Source organism: Hoplias malabaricus, chromosome 8 (genome assembly GCF_029633855.1).
Source record: "Hoplias malabaricus isolate fHopMal1 chromosome 8, fHopMal1.hap1, whole genome shotgun sequence".
In the NCBI taxonomy this organism is placed as follows: Eukaryota; Metazoa; Chordata; class Actinopteri; order Characiformes; family Erythrinidae; genus Hoplias; species Hoplias malabaricus.
In genome coordinates this window covers 36,996,030-37,016,323 of record NC_089807.1, presented here as the reverse complement: position 1 = coordinate 37,016,323, position 20,294 = coordinate 36,996,030, and the positions used below count along the sequence as shown (strand labels likewise).

The window sequence follows — 20,294 nt, the reverse complement described above, 5'->3', positions numbered from 1 at the left end:
TGTCAATCACCAAGAAATGCAGAGCTTATTCAAATCGAACGTAAACTCGCAGATCTAAAATCTCTAAAGTTACAGCAGCTTTCACATTTATTTTTATCGGACTCACAGCTCGTAACATTACCTAAAGATGTTTTGAAGGGGTTTATATGCTCCTTGGGCTGATGCCTGACAAAATTTCCAGTGAAAGCCAAACGTACAACAAGTTAAACTGATCTGTGAGAACTGCGGTGCGGAGCCATGTTCAGTCCAAAAAAGCTAAAACAACACGCCAATGTGTAGCACCTGAAACTACTGATACTGGAAGCCTGTGCTAGCATTTCTCCTGCGGTGTTGCTATCAGTGTGTGAAGAGTGGGAGAAGAGGGTTGCATTGACAATCCAACACAATGGGCAGCACTTTGAACACATTTTATAAGTGGTCAGAAACTTGTAAATAACTCATGAAAGAATAAAGTTACGTTAAAACCATCACACCATTGTTTTTCTTGTGAAATTCCCAATAAGTTTGATGTGTCACATGATCCTCTTTCCATTGAAAAAACAAAAAACAAAACCAATCTTGAAACGTTTCCCCCTCCCGTATACTAATGTGCCAAAAACAGGAAGTTAATAACACCAACAATTCCCATTTTATTAAGGTGTATCCATTGAAATGGCCCACCCTGTAGAGTTGGACACATGCAGTGGAAAAGCAACATTGGTTTCTAGTCGACACTTGGCAGACACACTTCATAATTTCATTAGTGTAATGGTCGACTAAATATTCATCAAAGACTAAGTTTGGGTGAGCAATGTAGCATGCGTCTGTGCAAATGTTCCCATGGTGATGTGACTGAAATATTGTGATTATACTGTTTGTTGATAATATAATGATACTTCGGGACATTTTTACTGCAACAAATTTTAATCGCAACAAATAAATTTAAAAATGTTTATTTTAGTATAAATGTAACAGTTTCAAACATTCAGCAGAAAATGTACTGCATGCCTAAAAATAGCAAACATAAACAATGATACAAAAAAAAGACTTAAAACTTCACAGTAAATAACAAAGCAAATTCAAAATATATGATATGCTGAGTTCTCCTTAAACTCAAATGGGTGCTTCTGCTCCTCTGCATGATGTGGTGAAACAGATTTGTTTGGTTTCCACATTTTGTTGTTATAGGCTTTTATATCTTACACGTTTTTGAACGACTTCACAAGATTCAGTGGTAACGGATACTCGAATAATGATTTAAGCATTTGAATACTGACACTTAAACCGTGAACCTGAGTACTTGAGTACCCGTGCACATCCTTAGTTTAGACTAGAGCACTTTAAACAGTGGAGAGTGGAGTCTTATGTGTTACATAATCTGCTCCAAATCCTCTGTTGGGCATTTTGTAAAACTGATAACGTCGAGTGTGCCCTGTGAAAGGCGGTGGACACGGGGAAAGACAGGAGTGGTAGGGGAGCTGAGAGACGTAGGAGATGCTGGAGAAGTAGGGTCTTTCTTATTTCTTCTGCTGCTGGACATGACCAGAGGTCCTTCCTCCACCAGACCCTCGAATAGCAGCCCCACGCTCTGGCGAATCCGCGAGCAGAAGTGCGGGCAGCTGAATGTGTAGATGATAGGGTTCAGCACAGGGTTCAGAAAAGCAAAGATTGTTGTCATAGGCAACCCCACTTGAACCAGCTGAACAAGGGATGATTTTTCTGGGACCAACTCGGCTACCATCTCCAGCAAGCAGAAGGAGTGATATGGAGCCCAACACAGGACGAAGGTTGTGATCACTGAGGCAACCATCTTAGTGAAGCTTTTAGAGAGTTTCTCTTCACCAGGTGATGGGGAAGCCAGGGACAGCTTACGACAAGGCTTGAACTTATCTGCTTTGACATCAATCGTTACACCCAGCTGGTGGCTCTCCCTCCTCTGTCTGCGAGCTTGGAGCTGTTTGCCGAAATTCATGTAACTCACGCCAATGATGGCCACAGGCAACAAAAATGCCAAAAACACCTTGGACAGTGCGGTTGTTGCCTGCCGAACCTTACAGTCCCAAACCAGCGTTTGTGGTGAGGAGTAGAGGGCAAAATTGTGGTAGCATAGCTTCCGTTTGTCTCGTTTGACTGTCACTTCACGGAACATGAAGTAAGGAATGGTGTTAACCAACCCCCATAGCCATCCCAGAGCACACACCTTCCAGGCAGCCGTAACCGTACGGCGGTTCTGGCTCCAGACAGGCTTGGCCACCAACAGGCAGCGGTCCAGAGATATGGCAGCCAACAGGAAGGCAGAGATAAACATGTTCAGGAAGAACATGGAGGCCTGGAAAGAGCAGAGTGGCTGCCCCATCTCCCAGCTGTGTCCGACGGCCAGGTAGTGGGTGAAAAGTGGTAGTGTCAGGGTGACCAGGAAGTCGGACAGTGCCAGGTTGATCACCCACACTGCAGCCACTGTCTTCCGACGAAGACGATATCCAAGCACCCACAGAATTATAGCATTTTCCAGGATTCCCAAACCAGACACCACCCCCAGTATACTGACTGCCACCAGGTTTACATGGGTGTTGTTGTTGAGGGAGTCGTTAATCATCTTCTCCATTAGGGGGCAGTGTTGAACATGGGAAGAATTTAGAAGTGAAGGGCACATAGCTGAGCGGAGAAAGAGAGAGAGAAGTGGTTAAACAGAAAACAATGAAATGAGTGGTACTCATATCCTTACTAAATGTACTTGAACAGACTTGACTGATCATAGAAAATGTAAAAAAATAATAATAATAATTTAATATGTATACAACAGCGTCCCATGCAATGCAGTGAAACAACTTTAGCAAGTCTGTTTGGAGTTACATACCACCTCAGTGCTGTTTAAGACAAGTTTAACTAACACCAATAGCCAGCCACTGCCTGTGATTATAATGCATATCTGTGTCAGACCCTTAACAGTTTTTAAAGCAGTTAATAGTAATTGAAACATATATATCTTGAGTCTTATTGGACATGCTCTTGTGTTTCACTTGGGTCTCTTTTGAGTCAGAAACATCGGCCTCTCTCCTGACCCTAGACATTAAACAACAACACTCTGTGGTTTGTGCTCTTCCTGTCAAATTTGGTTGCTCTTACCAACACCGAGCAATGAAACTCTCGTTCTGATTAAAATCTGACTTGTGAGAAAATGTCTTAACTACATTGGCATATCGCATTTCAGCTCCAGTACAAAACAGGCTTTAGATGCCAAAGATATATTGAGTGATCGACTACAGGTTGCGTAAAAAGTAGTTTGTGTAAATAGGTTTTCTGGCTACAATATCACTTTGAGGGGTATTGATTTATTAATGTGAATATGGTAGAAACTACAAGTGATTAACACAGTTTAAACACCATCAGGAGTTGTGAAACAGATTTATGCCATGGTTTGTTCATTTACTTAATTATTTTTAGAACACTTTACAATACAGCCCCTATATTAGAGTATTTACAGTGTAGCATGCTGTGTTTTGGAGTGTACTTTACTGGTAACTAACAGTGTAACTTCTCCATAAGTATCAGTACATATCACTGAGCAATTCAGTAATTGTTTACAACAATTTATTTACAATCAAACTTTAGATTTAGATTTATTTACAGTTAGATTTATATTTGTTTACAACTTAACTTCCAATATGTAACCTGCAAAAACAGTGTGTTATTATAAAGTTTTGTTACATTTTGTTTTTTTTATTGGCAGAAATATAAGGTGTAACATATGTGTGATATGCATATTTTAAAGAGGCCACAAACAACACTCTGTCTTTTAGGACTACAGGTCTCAGCCCTCACTTTCCGTGAAATTAGAATCCTTTTTCCTTTCTGTAACATGATGTATTTCCTAATGCAACAGGGTATCAGTATGTCTGTCTGAAATGGGTTTTTCACTTGATGATAGGGAGGACATGAAACAAGATATTATTGGTTAATGTAAGTTTTCCACACCTGCTGGTGAAGAACAACAATAAAAATTAAGTAGTTATTACAAAGTATCTAAAGTAAAGAGCAGAAGATGGAGCATGTTGATGAAAGATGATTCATTTTTCTTTAAAGTGGTATAGAATGACAAAGAACTCCACCAAATACACCAACAAAGAGTATTGTGAACTTTTTATGGTTTGAGGGCCGTTGAGAAATCTTTAAATGAATCTCAGGCAACACAAGTTTGATTTGGATTTCTGGTAAGAAAATGCTTGGCACCCATGGTTCCGCGGTTATCTCAGCAGAAGTGCTGACTCTGAATGGTTAGGAAGTCACAAACTGTAACCTGCTTTACGTGCAGAAACTCTTCTTACTCAGAAAAACAGAGCATCCAAACAACGAAATATATCTCAGCTGAGTGCCTTTGTGTACTTTTAGCATAGAGATAAAGAACTCATACAAGATCTCCCATATTCTGGTAAAAATCCAGCACTTGATAAGCAGCAAGTTGATACCTCTTTGAGAAAGTTCAGAGTTGGGTCAGGGCTTTTGTGGCTGCTGTTCTCAGGAGGGCTACAGACATTTTTCATACATATTTAGATGCACTGACATAAATATGACAAACTCTGATACCAAGACGTCATAAATGTGACCTATGTGTTTGCCTGTGTGTCAGTTGTTTGATTTATTCTGTGTATGTTTGATCATTTTTATAATTTCTGCCTTTACTCTAAAAGGAAAGGGAGGGAGGGGGTGGTCAAGGCATCAGCTCCCAGTGAAAAGTGCTGCAGATATCTGAGAGTATACACTATGAAACAGACTAGACATTTATGTTGTGCTAATTTGATTCTGATGATCAACAAAGAAAGCACACTTTTCAGAGAACACAGTTCTGACCTCTGGAAATTACAAGTGGAAGTTTCAAAATGCAAAAGACGTGAGTCCTAAGATGTTCCTGAGTATATCGTTTAATGCAAAGCACCTCAGAAAACTGGCTTGTAACTAAGCCTGTCACAATGGCATTATTTATTTATTTATTTATTTTAGTTCATATATTTCCTGGAAATAATTACGATAAATAATGCCAGTGACATTATAATAATAATATAGTTTTTCGTGGGGGATGCGTTCCAAGACCACGAAAAACGAAAAACGAATTTCTCCCTGTGCTGTTAACAACCCATCCTTTGCATTAAACAGTCATTCTATAATGTTTTTAGCTGGAACTACATGTGATATCCTACCAGTTTCTTTAATAGAGTAATTCCTAAGCTGTGATTTAGCGTGAGTAAATTTCACTTGGATGTGGACATAAACACTACATGTACTGTACGTAAGAAATACTTGTAAATGATATATTTTGTCACCTACAGGCCTAGTCTAATTTATATATATAAATAATATATACTTTTAATTCATATAAAGCGGCCATAAGCCCCTTGAAAAAACCCGCGATGTAGCGAATCCACGAAAGATGAACCGTGAAATAGCAAGGGATTACTGTGTATATATATATATATATGTATATATATGTATATGTAAGCATATTAATGCAATTAAACCTCTTTTAAAAGCAATTAACTTTTAGTAAAAACTATTAAGACATTGCAATTGGAATATAAAAAATATTCATTCATTCATTCATTGTCTGTAGGTGCTTATTCAGTTCAGGGTCATGGTGGGTCCGGCGCCAACCCAGAATCACTGGGCACAAGGCAGGAATACACCCTGGAGGGGGCGCCAGTCCTTCACAGGGGAACACACACACACACACACACACACACACACACATTCACTCACACACTCAAATCTACAGACACTTTTGAGTCGCCAATCCATCTACCAACTTGTGTTTTTGGACCGTGGGAGGAAACTAGAGCACCCGTGGACACGGGGAGAACACACAAACTCCTCACAGAGAGTCACACAAAGTGGGTCTAGAACCCACAACCTCCAGATCCTTGGAGCTGTGTGACTGCGGTACAACCTGTTGTGCCATAAAACATAAATAAAAAAAACCCACTGTCGTCAAGTAAGTCGATATCACAGCTCCAGAAAGGAAACCTGAGCACAGAGGAGAGTAAGTGGACTCCACAAAGGTCTCATTTCAGAGCTTCACATCAGCGTCACTATAGTTCACCATTATTTTATTCAAGTACCAACACTGAGTAATGAGTATAGATATAGGCCAGAGTTTTCCACAGTGAGGCCCAACTATATATTCCTAAAACTTGTGCAGTATTGTTGCAGAGCATGTATTAATGATGTTTACTCTTTTAAAGCAGTGTATGTTTGCTATTATTTATTAAGGTATTTAGTGATTAGTTCTAATGAAAAAGTGTCATTATTGGCCCAGTACTGACGTCTCTGCAGTAAAGCCCTGAGTACTAACAGATTTAAAGTTGTGGCTGAGACAGACTGGCATTAGACCGATCTGCCCACCTCTGACTATAGTATGTTCACTGTATTTTCCTACCAGGGGTGTGTATGTGGTGGTTGTGTGTAGATGTGATTAGAACTGCTGGTTTTGAAGTTTTTGCATCAGTGACTCTGTAGGTTCAGTTTTTTATTTATTTTTTTTATTGTTTTTTAGAGAGATAGAGATAGAGAAAAAAAGATATATATAGAGAGAGAAAGAAAAAGAGAGTTATAGAGAGAAAGAAAGAGAGAGATATATATAGAGAGAGAAAGAGAGAGAGATAGAGAGAGAGAAAGGAAGAGAGAGATATAGAGAGAAAGAAAGAGAGAGATAGAGAGATATATATAGAGAGAGAAAGTGAGAGAGAGATAGAGAGAGAGAAAGGAAGAGAGAGATAGAGAGAGAGATAGAGAGAGAGAAAGGAAGAGAAAAAGAGAGAGAGGGAAAGGAAGAGAAAGAGAGCTATAGAGAGAAAGAAAGAGAGAGATAGAGAGATATGTATAGAGAGAGAAAGGAAGAGAGAGAGAAAGAGAGAGAGAGAGAGAGAGAGAGAGAGAGAGAGAGAGAAAGGAAGACAAAGAGAGAGAGAGAAAGGAAGAGAAAGAGAGATAGAGAGAAAGAAAGAGAGAGATAGAGATAAAGAAAGAGAGAGAGAGAGAGAGAGAGAGAGAGATAGAGAGAAGGAAAGAGAGAGATAGAGAGATATAGAGAGAGAGAAAGAGAGAGAGAGAGAGAGAGAGAGAGAGAGAGAGAGAGAGAGAGAAAGAGATAGAGAGAAGGAAAGAGAGAGATATAGAGAGAGAGAAAGAGAGAGAGAGAGAGAGAGAGAGAGAGAGAGAGAGAGAGAGAGAGAAAGGAAGAGAAAAAGAGAGAGAGAGAGAAAGGAAGAGAAAGAGAGATAGAAAGAAAGAAAGAAAGAGAGAGAGAGAGAGAGAGAGAGAGAGAAAGAAAGAGATAGAGAGAAAGAAAGAGAGAGAGAGAGATACAGAGAGAAAGAAAGAGAGAGAGAGAGATACAGAGAGAAAGAAAGAGAGAGATAGAGAGAAAGAAAGAGAGAGAGAGAGAGAGAGAGAGATACAGGGAGAAAGAAAGAGAGAGATAGATATATATATAGAGAGAGAGAAAGAGAAAGAGAGAGATAGAGAGAAAGAAAGAGATAGAGAGAGAGAGAGAAAGGAAGAGAAAGAGAGAGAGAGAGAGAGAGAGAGAGAGAGAGAGAGAGAGAGAGAGAGAATTTTTGTAATATAGAAAATGATATGATTGTGTATAAAAGAAACAGCACTGGGCAAATTTTCTCTGTATTTACAGTTTTATTTATTATAATAACCAAAGAATAATGAAGAAGTGGGAAGGAAGCTGATAGTGTTTCCTCTCTTGTAATATTTACATAATTTCTGATGACTGAAAAAGTGGCCTGGGTCATTTGTTTGTGTGCGGTGTGACACTGATGTCAAGTTTCACAGGTACTGACAGGTTACTACCACAATTATAATGTGTCATTAATGTGAGGTTATATAGTTTCATATAGATTTCTGTTCCGATTCATCCATTGTTCGGTCCCACACAATGTTAATTCTGATTCTGACTAATTCTATTATCTTCCTCTGAAATATTCAACAGACCTTTTTTTTAAAGTCATTCTTCCAGTGACAAAAGCGAGTCGGTGCTTGCCTCTGACAAACCAGCTCAGGTGGATGTGTGTGTGCATCAGTGTATTTGTTTATGCACAAATTTCCAGCAAACGCACTGGTGTCAAGAAAAGTTCTGATCTATTTCAAAACTAAAATAGCAAAAGTTTTATTTTGGTTATTAAACTTAGTGTTAGATGTAGGTGTAGTGCTAATTACCTACATTTATCATTTTCATCTCATCTATCATCTGTCTAATCTCTTATCATGTCATAGATGGAATGTCCTAACACGTATAGTGGAACCAATGTGTGTGTGTGTGTGTGTGTGTGAAAAAAATGGTGGGAGGATACATCAAGACCAACAATTATACCATTTACTTTACATACCTGCAATTCAGTGACACACAGAGAGAAAACCACAGTTACAGAAAGTCAGCTAGCACTCATTACTCTGCTCCACAATGGCAACCACCTGGAATACAGATCAACAAAGGTTGCGTAAGTGAAGTGTGTGCAACTGTGAAAGCTTTACACAGTGTGTTTACTCCCAATCTGCTCTTAAAAAAGTGGCCTGTATGTAGATCCAAACTTAAGTTCATCACAGTCACTACATCATGACGTAATCATTTCCTAATAGTAACTAAATATGGAGTCAACAGATTAATTACTGAATAACATTCAAAATGTTATTGCTGTCTGGTTTCTCAGTTACATTTACACAGAGTTATGACAATTTCCATTTAATTGTGAACTAGAGTGGATGTTGATTGCACAAATCCCACTATTATAGGACACAGACATTTTATGAGATAAAAAAGGCACATTTCCTTATAACCAAAGAAAAATTCCAAGATTTTAAAATGTAGAAACCCGTGGGCAAGTCCAGACTTTACTTCCTCACTCTGAAAACTGCATTCCTTTGTTCCACAGTAGTTACCCAAGAGTTCATACTCATTACAGGATAATAACCAGTTGAGGACGTAAAATCAAATCACAAAGTCTGATGCCTTTGTCTCATCCCATTCTGCAAAATCAGTGATGGTTACTGATGTTCCAGGGAGTCTTATTCTACTGTAAACATATCAATCATACTGCAGTTGTGGGGAAAATAATATGCATCTCATGCTGACCATTCCAAACTGTTTCTACTGCTCTGTTCAACTTATTATTAACACAGTAAAACTAATTCAAATTATGTGAAGACATGCAAAACGTTTTGGTATATACATGGGAACGAGATAAAATTTTGTTCTGAGAGCAACACTAAGCACGCCAGAGTTAATATTCTATTTAAGTCCACATACTGACACTGAAATTGACATCCCTTGGTCAAACAGGCAGTGTTCCAGATCAGGATTAAGCCTAAACCCAGACTTAATAACAATAATATAGCAGTTTAGTCAGAGACAAGGCTTGATCCTTGTCCAGAAATCCATATATAAGTGCAGTGCTGAGCATGCGTCAGTGTAAGAAGACTCTCTTGTTCTTTGCACCTGTTCAGTCTTATACATTTCCAAGCATCATCATTAGAAAGGTCTCTGCAGGTCAGATCTAAATGACCTGTGAGTGTAAAACTAGTCAACAATCACACTGTTAATGTAACACTAATAGTGTAAGCGTAATCTGAGCACAATTTAAAAGTCATGAGCCACTGTAAAACTGCAGCATCCACCTCCTTTAAAAAGGCTGTGTTTGAACAGACAGCAACATTCTACTCACTGTTGTTGAAGCATATTGGAGTTAGGACTTTTCTGTCTTCAGGGGGTATTCCTTCTCTCTCTCTCTCTCTCTCTCTCTCTCTCTCGTTTACTCTCTGATGCTTTTGCTCTGCTTTTCTCTTCTGTCACTTGGATGGTTATATTAGTCCTGTGCCTCATACATCACCTTGTGTTCCTGAAGGGGAGGAGTATGAGAGAAGAACGTGGGAAGGATAGGTGTTTGTGTGTGTGTGGGAGAGAGAGTGAGAAAGAGAGAGAGAGAGAGAGAGAGACACACACAGAGTGTGTTTAGGCATCAAAAAAGTGGTGGTGAATGCTAAGTAAACATACATTTTACATGTATTTCTTGTTCTTTTACAAAACTTCAGATCTCATATGATTCTAGCCATGTTTCACATCCACTGAGAAGACGTGCCAAATTCTGGGTCTAAAAGAATGTGTACTCACCTAGAATTTGCCACTGATATAAGGAAATAAACAAACAAAAAAAGGTTAGGGAAGAAGATCAAATAAACGTAGACTAGCCCTTCTTGTTGTATTTGGGATCCCCCAGATCCTCAGAAGCTTTCATTCATTATCTGTAAGCACTTATCCAGTTCAGGGTTGCGGTGGGTCCAGAGTCTACCTGGAATCATTGGGCGCAGGGCGGGAACATGCCCTGGAGGGGGCGCCAGTCCTTCACAGGGCAACACAGACACACACAAACATTCACTCACACCTATGGACACTTTTGAGTCGCCAATCCACCTACCAACGTGTGTTTTTGGACTGTGGAAACCGGAGCACCCGGAGGAAACCCACGCGGACACGGGGAGAACACACCAACTCCTCACAGACAGTCACCCTGAGCGGGACTCAAACCCACAACCTCCAGGTCCCTGGAGCTGTGTGACTGTGACACTAACCTGCTGCGCCACCGTGCCACTCCTCAGAAGCAGAAATATTCTAAGACGAATACATTTCTTTGAGAATGTCTCAAAAATAACAGGAGCTACACTTACATACACATAGGTGTGAATGTGTGAGTGTGTGTGTGTCTGTGTTGCCCTTTGAAGGACTGGTGCCCCCTCCAGGGTGTATTTATCTATCTATCTAAAATAAAAAAAATAAAAAAAAACATGAATTTCCCCTGGGGATCAATAAGGTATCTATCTATCTATCTATCTATCTATCTATCTATCTATCTATCTATCTGAGTGTGTGAGTGTGTGTGTTGCCCTGTGAAGGACTGGTGCCCCCTCCAGGGTGTATTCCCACCTTTTGCCCAATGATTCCAGCTTGGCTCTGGACCCACTGTGACCCTGAACTGGATAAGGGTTACAGATAATGAATGAATGAATTTTTGATATGTTGTTGATACAAAATATGTATTCAATTTGTGTTTAACTCAGTTAAAAGCATAACCTCCCCATAAGGTCACATCAAAAACTATTTGTGTTTGGATATTGAACATTGGATTTTACATAAAGAGGTGTGTTCTTCCCGTGTCTGCGTGGGTTTCCTCCGGGTGACTGTCTGTGAGGAGTGTGGTGTGTTCTCCCTGTGTCTGCGTGGGTTTCCTCCGGGTGACTGTCTGTGAGGAGTGTGGTGTGTTCTCAGAGTGTCTGCGTGGGTTTCCTCCGGGTGACTGTCTGTGAGGAGTTGGAGTGTTCTCCCAGTGTCTGCGTGGGTTTCCTCCGGGTGCTCCGGTTTCCTCCCACGGTCCAAAAACCAACATTGGTAGGTGGATTAGCGACTCAAAAGTGTCCTTTGGTGTGAGTGTGTGAGTGAGTGTGTGTGTGTGTGTTGCCCTGTGAAGGACTGGCGCCCCCTCCAGGGTGTATTCCTGCCTTTTGCCGAATGATTCCAGGTAGGCTCTGGACCCACCGTGACCCTGAACTGGATAAGGGTTACAGATAATGAATGAATGAATATTACATATAGACATGAAAAGTGGCCTCTGACTTGATGAAGACCTGTGCAGGTTTTGTTGTTCTACTTAGCAGACTGATCTTAGAGGCGGTCCCATACGTCACACATTTAAGGGGAGCACATGGGTAAAATATGGGTTAACTGAGCTTAAGGGACTTTGTATATAGACATGCATAGTAAGTTGTCTTAGAGAGATTTTGCATCTTCATGTGGTCTGCCTCTGTTGGCCCTATGCTTAATCATCCCTGACCAGTGTTGGCTGGTTGTACCTCAACATGATTAGATACATTCTAATGTATATACACACAATAACATGTAATAACTGTCATGTGTACTGTAAAAACAACATCAACATTGTACACTAGTGTATTTGCTTAGTGTCTGTCTCCACCTATTGACCAAATTTGGCATTCACCAGTTTATGGCACAGTGAGACAGTTTGAGTTGTAAAGTCTCCATGGTATAATCATGTAGATATCTGTCTGTCAGTTACTTGGAGTGAGTGAGAAAATGGGTGGCAATTTTAGTGGTCTACCATGTCTTTTATGGCTAGATTAAATTAGGGCCGGACGATACGGCTAAAATCTATATCACAATATATTTCTTCATTTCTGTTGATATGCCGTAATTCCCATATCGATATGAACAATATAAATGCCACAGAAATAACACCAAGACAAACAAGTAAAATGACTTCGCCACCAAACAGAAACATCTTGGCTTTGTAAATTATTTGTGCAACGTGCAACGAACTGACAGCAGTGCCCTGTAACAAATGTCACTCAATGACAGATGCTGTAAATAATCTATATTGAAATATTGAAAATGTGTTTAAAAATCATTTAATTGTCATTGAAACATTTTATATTGCAATATATATTGATATTGAACTATTGTCCAGCCCTAATTTGAATGACGTGGGCAGCTGCCTGGTTTCAGGATCGCAGGGCGGACTGACGGATGAACAGAGAAAGCTTAACAGACTAAAGACACAAACAGACCTGAGATAACAGAGATACAAAGACTGACCTAAAGGGAACGAGTAACAGACAAGACACCGAAGGTAGAAAGCAAACTAAAGGTGGAATGTCCAACCAAGAAACACAGAGACAAGGGAACTTAAATGAACACCACAGACAAGGGACACCTGAACTGATAACGAGGGGGCAGGATTACAAATGACACTGAGAAGGAGGAGGAAGAAAGGCGGGACATGGGCTGAGACATGGACAATAACAAACACAGCCATGTGCCAAGTGAGCACATGGCAGGGACAACAGACACAACAGGACAAGGCGTGACACCTGGGAAAATCAATGAAGAGGCGCACGCCAAACCCCCCACAAATTTTACATGTATTTATCTGTGAATGTATTGAAATGAATACATGAAAAATGATGAGGACATCACAGGCAGAAGGCTGTTTTATTTGAAGTGAGGAACCACACCCAAAGTGTCCCAGTTTATCCCAGTAGCCAATAGCGTGGGCAATGCACAAGAGTTCCAACAAATAAGTGATCTGAGACTTTAAACTGAATCTGCTCCTTTGGCACCTGTTGCATAGTAGTCATTAGTCCCATATTGTTTATATTTGTTAATAAACTTTGGCCTTTCTTTGTTCTTATGCGGCATTATCATATTTTTATTATTCGACATCTAAGATAATCATATGTTTTCAAAGTGTCCAATAATCCTTATTGCTGAGGTACTGTGCTTGCAGTGTAGAGGTTTTGACTTTGTATCTGTGGTAACTATTTAGGCCACTCTGGTCACTGTCTCTGTAGATACTGACTGTGATGTAGAAACTCCCATATTTCTCAGCCTTAACTGTCAATGCCACAGTTTAAGAATCAGGAAGTGTATCAGATGCTTCTGTAAAAGCAGCCAATCATGTTGGCAAACCTTGCACAATGCAAACACAGTGTCTCAGCAATCAGAATTATATATATATATATTTAAAAGAAAGCAGTGAATAAAACATTTTAGAGTCTACTTATAAACAGTTATGATTACTTTGACCCTACTTTGGGAAAGATGCCAATGTAAATAAAAGTTAAAAAGCAATTACAGAGCCCTTATCTAAACTTTAACTTCTGGTTTGATTACGTAAACTGAAAGTCCAGTTCTTAGGGCCATTTCAGGTGTGTCTATGAACTGTAGAACATATATAGTATAGATTGAGGTGTGTATCTTATCAAGGGCTAACCCTATTGATCCTATCTATATAGCTATTTTGCTATTCTGTTTTTTTTCAGTGCCTCTTTCAGTTGCATTCAAACAGTAATTATGTGCCATATTCAATATGTTTTTTTTCTTTTCTAAAGACCTTTGGCTACTGAAATATGTAATCACTTGAGGTTTAAATGCTGACTGATATTTGATTTGGCTTTAAACTGGAAATGTTTTGACCAAAAATGTACCAAATGCCTGTTGATTTTTGCTTATTTCTCAATATACAGCAGATATATTTGCACAGATTGTTAGTCTGGGGGGTCTGTTAGTTGAAAACATTTTTGATGCTAATTTATTACATGGCATATTACTGTGACAAAACAAATTATTGGCATCAGACTTTTTTTTCTTAATATTCTAAGCTGATAGTAGCGTTTTCTAATGGTAAATAATAATTATTTTGAACACAGGTTGAAATGTTAACAGGGGCCTCTTTTTGTGTAAGACTTAAAATATCAGATAACTTACTTAAAATGACAATCACACCACATTATCATCAGTGCCATCATCAACAGGTCACACTTACCCATCTATCTATGTTTTATAAATAATTAGTAATGGTTTTTAATGTGTTTAAAATCTAATTAATAACCTTTAATAACTCAATTGTAAACCATTTATAAACCTTTGTAAGTCTTTCTTATAAAGTATTCTATCATTTAATTTAACTAGTAGCTTAGCTCCTGAGTGGTGCAACTGTCTAAGCGTAGGCCCAATCCCATTTGTAAATCTCAATTTCAGTACTCAGAGACATCTCAGCCACCTGAGGTCATGAGGTCACAAAAGTAAAAATGAGCAAATGTGGTTGGCTGCATGGAAGCATGTGCTACTTTTCAGTCTCGATGATTGGTAGGACTGAGATACTGAGGGAATCCTAGCTAGGCAATATCTGTCTAATATTAACTCAGTTACTCGCTGTTCTGAAAGCCTTCCTGTTAAAGGATCTGATTAAGACAAACTGATAAATACTTTATACAGGGTCAGATTAGTCCTGTGATTCTTACATCACCTGATGTTCCTGAAGGGGAGGAGTATGAGAGAAGAACGTGGGAAAGATAGATGTGTGTGTGTGTGTGGGAGAGAGATTGAGTAAGAGAGAGAGAGAGAGAGAGAGACACACACACACACACACACACACACACAGAGTGTGTTTAAGCATCAAAAAAGTGTTGGCGAATCTTAAGGATACATACATTTTACATGTATTTCTTGTTCTTTTACAAAACTTCAGATTTCATGATTCTAGCCATGTTTCACATCAACTGAGAAGACGTGCCAAATTCTGGGTCTAAAAGGATGTGTACTCACCTAGAATTTGCCACTGATATAAGGAAATAAACAAACAAAAAAAAAGGTTAGGGAAGAAGACCAAATAAATGTAGACTGGCCCTTGTTGTTGTATTTGTTCCCAAAATCCTTGAAACACTATAAATCAATAATACGAGAATGTTTTTGTGGATTACTCATATTTTTCCACCCGGAGACAGAGTGGGTTGACTTCATGTGAGTAAAAACGAAACTGAAATAAATACCATTTTGTCCCTGGCATCAGTTATGATTAGAATATTCTCAGTTATGGGAACAAAATAAAATAAAGATTTTGAAGGAGAGCCTCATTTTTTAGGTGTTTTTTCACACTGGATTACTCCCAGAGGCTTCACAGCACCGTTATTTTTAGAAACAGTAGTAGCGGTTTCTAACGGTAAGTAATAATAATTTTGAACACAGGTTGAAATGTTAACAGGGGCCTCATTTTTTGTGTAAGATTTAAAATGTCAGATAACATACATTTTACATGTATCTCTTGTTCTTTTACAAAACGTCAGATCTCATGATTCTAGCCATGTTTCACATCCACTGAGAAGACGTTCCAAATTCTGGGTCTAAAAGGATGTGTACTCGCCTAGAATTTGATTGAATTTGACACTGATATAAGGAAACAAACAAACAAAAAAAAGGTTAGGGAAGAAGATCAAATAAATGTAGACTAGCACTTCTTGTTGTATTTGGGATCCCCCAGATCCTCAGAAGCAGAACTATTCTAAGATGAATAAATTCCTTTGTGAATGTCTCAAAAATAACAGGAGCTACACTAAAAATAGAGGTACGGCATAAGGTTATTCGAGCGATACCAGAGATGAACCACTTTGGGTTCCATAAAGAACCATTTTTGGTTTTTAATGTGTTTAACAGGGGCCTCTTTTTTGTGTAAGACTTAAAATATCAGATAACTTACTTAAAATGACAATCACACCACATTATCATCAGTGCCATCATCAACAAGTCACACTTACCCATCTATCTATGTTTTATAAATAATTAGTAATGGTTTTTAATGTGTTTAAAATCTAATTAATAACCTTTAATAACTCAATGGTAAATCATTTATAAACCTTTGTAAGTCCTTCTTATAAAGTATTCTATTATTTAATTGAACTAGTAGCTTAGCTCCTGAGTGGTGCAACAGTCTAAGCGTAGGCCCAATCCTATTTTCATTCATTCATTCATTCATAACCGCTTATACAGTTCAGGGTCGTGGCCAATCCTATTTGTAAATCTCAATTTCAATACTCAGATATCTCAGCCACCTGAGGTCAAGAGGTCACAAAAGTAAAAATTAGCAAATGTGGTGGGCTGCATGGAAGCATGTGCTAATCTCAAAGTTTGGTGGGAATGAGATACTGGGGGATAGAGGTGGGCGATTCCGGGTGTTTTGGTATCGATCCGATACCAAGTAAATACAGAGCCAGTATCACCGATATTGATACCGATACCAGAAGTCTTCACCATATGCAGCTGTAGAAGCAAAAGACGAGAGCCGGGGAGGTGTGGGGGGGTGCTGCTCCTGGCAGGTTTACGAGGGGGGGGGGGCTGCTAATCACAAAGTGGGGGCGTGCTTTTTCCACGAGTATTGATCAATATCAATACCAGCGTTAGTATCGATATTATTGATATTTGGATCGATCCGCCCACCTCTACTGGGGGAATCCTACCTAAGCAATATCTGTCTAATATTAACTCGCTGTTACTCGCTGTTCTGAAAGCCTTCCTGATAAAGGACCCCGAACTACGTGAGGAGCTGTGAATCCGCGGCTTGCTCAGGATACCGGCACCATCACCGACCCCCAACGCTGCGCCTTGCCCACAATGGAAGCGCCACAAGCGGGAGGCTGCAGAAGAGAGGGGAATCGCGGAGGTATCAGATTGAAGGTAGCGGCTAGCCCACACAAGCCAGCCATCCCCATCATGATACTGGACAATGTACGTTCGTTGGATAATAAACTGGACTATATCTGCTTACTTCAGTCAACTCAGAAGACCGTGAGAGACTGTTGTGTTTATGTGTTCACAGAAACTTGGCTCATTAACAGCGTCCCGGTCCACGCCGTTCAGCTCGAGCAGCTAACTTGCTACCGGGCGGATCAAGTTCTCACTGAAGGTAAAACACATGGCGGCGGGCTCTGTGTTTACATTAGCGATGCTTGGTGTCGTAACGCTGTTGTGGTCTGCAAATACTGCTCACCGGTAGTGGAACTAATGGTTATTAAGTGTCGACCTTTCTATCTACCGAGAGATTTCTCAGCTGTGCTGTTAGCTGCTGTCTATCTTCCCCCAAGCTCCACCAACATCAGGAATGAGGCGCTAAATGAACTGTATCAGCACATCAGTGAGCAGCAGACAGCCCACCCTGATGCTTTTCTCATCCTCGCTGAGGATTTCAACCACGCAGACCCAAGGGCTGTGTTTTCTGGATTTTATAAACACATAGACTTTCCAACACGGGGCAACAACACTCTGGACCAGGTCTTCACCACACAGAGAGGAGCTTACAAAGCCCTGACCCTGGCCCCACCTTGGCGCCTCTGATCACCTCACTATTATGTTAATGCCAGATTTCAGACCACAATTAGTGCCAATCAGAAGCCATGGCTGACAGGTGAGGTCCAAAAGCTGCTGAAGGTTAGAAATGCTGCCTTCAAAGCTGGAGACCAGGCAGGCCTGAAGAGAGCTAGGGCCAACCTTTCCCATGGCATCAGAAACGCTAAAAGGCAGCACTCCAAGAGGATAGCCCAACACTTTAGCAACAGCAGAGACACTCTGTGGCAGGGAATTCAGTCTATCACAAGTTACAAACCCCCGTCACAGACCTGTGACAGCAGCTCCTCTCTGCTGAACGACCTGAATGGGTTCTTCGCTCGGTTTGAGGCACTAAACCACACCCTGGCACATAAATCCACCCCCCCTCCTGGAGACCAGGTGCTCACACGGTCCTCAGACAAGGTGAGGAGTGTATTCAGCAGGATCAACGCCCGGAAAGCTCCTGGACCTGACAACATACCTGGTCGTGTGCTGAAGGACTGCGCTGGTGAACTTGCAGAGGTGTATTCTGACATCTTCAACACTTCAATTAAGTTTATCCAACTTAATTTTTTAAGTTTTTGAAGGTTGAACTTAAAAAATTAAGTTGGATAAACTTAATTGAATTACTTGTTACCAATTGAAGCAATTCAATTAAGTTGGATCAACTCTTCTCTTTTTAGAGTGTATGTCAGAATCCTTTTTATTGATTTCAGTTCTGCATTCAACCCAATCATCCCCCAACAACTCATTCAGAATCTGGACAGACTGGGATTGAACAAATCACTGTGTAACTGGATGCTTGACACCACAGAAAGTACGGGTTGGCAGTAACTCGTCTAGCACCATCACTCTGAACACGGGGGCTCCACAAGGATGTGTGCTGAGCCCGCTTCTGTTCACTCTGCTAACCCACGACTCCTCTCCATCACACACCTCCAACCTCTTCATCAAGTTTGCGGATGACACGCCTGTGGTAGGCCTCATCAGCAACAACGATGAGTCACATTACAGGAGCGAGGTGAGCCGGCTGGCCTCGGTGCAGACACAACAATCTCTCTCTGAACACTGAGAAGACCAAGGAGATTGTTGTGGACTTCAGGAAAATTCGCACACAACATGCCCCTCTATCCATCAACGGGGCTGCTGTGGAGAGGGTGAGCAGCACCAAGTTCCTGGGTGTGCATGTCACAGAGTACCTCTCCTGGACCATCAACACAGCAACACTGGCCAAGAAGGCTCACCAACGGCTCTACTTTCTCCACAAGAGCTCCCACCCCCATCTTGATCACCTTCTATAAGGGGGCCATCAAGAGTATCCTGACTAGCTGTTTCACTGCGTAGTACGGGGCCTGCACAGCATCCTGCCGCAGAACCCTCCAGCGTATTGTGAGAACTGCTGAGAAGAAAATTGGTACCTCTCTCCCTTGCCTTCAGGACTTATACAGCTCCAATGCAAAGCCCTCTGCTTGACAGGTGATCCCACTCACCCGCTACACAGCTTCTTCAGCCTGCTGCCATCAGGGCGGAGACTGCGTAGTCTCAGGGATAGGACCAGCAGACTGAGGGATAGCTCCATCCATCAGGCTGTGAGAATGCTCAACTCTCTCCCTGCTCTGCCCCCCTCCCACTTATGCCCCCCGCACACACTACTCAGCAACCTCATCAATTGCTGCCAATACCCAACTGTGACTTCAAAAATCAGGCAGGCACTCAACCACTTTAACCAGCCTCAAGGCTTCATATCCCTGTATTTGCACTATTGTTGACACTGGTTCTGTTTATATTGGTACTGTCACTTAAGCTCCTCATCAGACCTAACTGTGACTTTTTCAATATAACCGGTATGCACTTGTTCACTTTATTTAGTTGTTATACGTTTATCTTGCACTTTGTCTACTCTGCCCTGTACATCCAGTATCCTACCTCCTCCTATTACGATTATTTTGCACTATTGCTTACTCTGCCCTGTACATCCAGTATCCTACCTCCTCCTATTACGATTATCTTGCACTATTGTTTACACTGCCTTGTACATCCAGTATCCTACCTCCAAATCAGGTTATTGTCTTCAGTCAGTGTCTCATTGTCTCATGTATGTCTATCAGTGAGCTGCTGGTATTGTATGTCCTGCACTTGTCTTCTGTTTGTTCACTTTCATATATTTATATACTTAGTTACTGCATCTTCGAGAGGAGAGTAACGTAATTTTGATCCTTTGTATGTCCTGTACATATACAGAACTGACAATAAAACTCTCATGCCTTGACCTTTGAATGGTGATTCACCCATTAATGACAACCACAAAACAAAGTACTTGGAAATCAGAGACTCATTAAAGTAAGGTGGGTGTACATTCCAGGCACGCTAGGAAGATAACACAGAGAGATACAGGAGATTGGTATAGTTGTGGATTCATTGCTGGAGATTATGTTGTGAAAATATGAAAGACCATTTGACGCTGATTAATTTACTTAATCATTGCCACATGAACTAAATATTACATCAGTTCAGATAATGCCTTAAGTGACTAAACTTTACGACATGACTGTTTTGTGTAATATATTTAATTCTTGTGGAAATCTCATAAAATTTG

At 40.5% G+C, this 20,294-nt stretch overlaps 2 protein-coding genes across 2 annotated transcripts in view; one reads left to right on the top strand and one right to left on the bottom strand.

The window, feature by feature from the left end:
• Positions 1 to 955: 955 nt before the first annotated feature.
• The window catches only part of LOC136705451 (prostaglandin D2 receptor 2), a 27,878-nt gene continuing 8,539 nt past the window's right edge, over positions 956 to 20,294 (bottom strand). The window contains exons 3-5 of the mRNA XM_066679034.1: positions 9,699 to 9,872; positions 8,367 to 8,451; positions 956 to 2,634 (exon numbers count right to left, since the gene is read on the bottom strand). Coding sequence (XP_066535131.1) covers positions 1,349 to 2,632 — 1,284 coding nt within the window. The 5' untranslated portion in view covers positions 2,633 to 2,634; positions 8,367 to 8,451; positions 9,699 to 9,872 and the 3' untranslated portion in view covers positions 956 to 1,348. The remainder of the gene's footprint in view (positions 2,635 to 8,366; positions 8,452 to 9,698; positions 9,873 to 20,294) is intronic.
• LOC136705450 (von Willebrand factor A domain-containing protein 7-like) overlaps positions 15,394 to 20,294 on the top strand; it is a 22,563-nt gene continuing 17,662 nt past the window's right edge. Inside the window, exon 1 of the mRNA XM_066679032.1 lies at positions 15,394 to 15,542. The gene's annotated coding sequence lies outside the window, so the exon portion shown is untranslated. The remainder of the gene's footprint in view (positions 15,543 to 20,294) is intronic.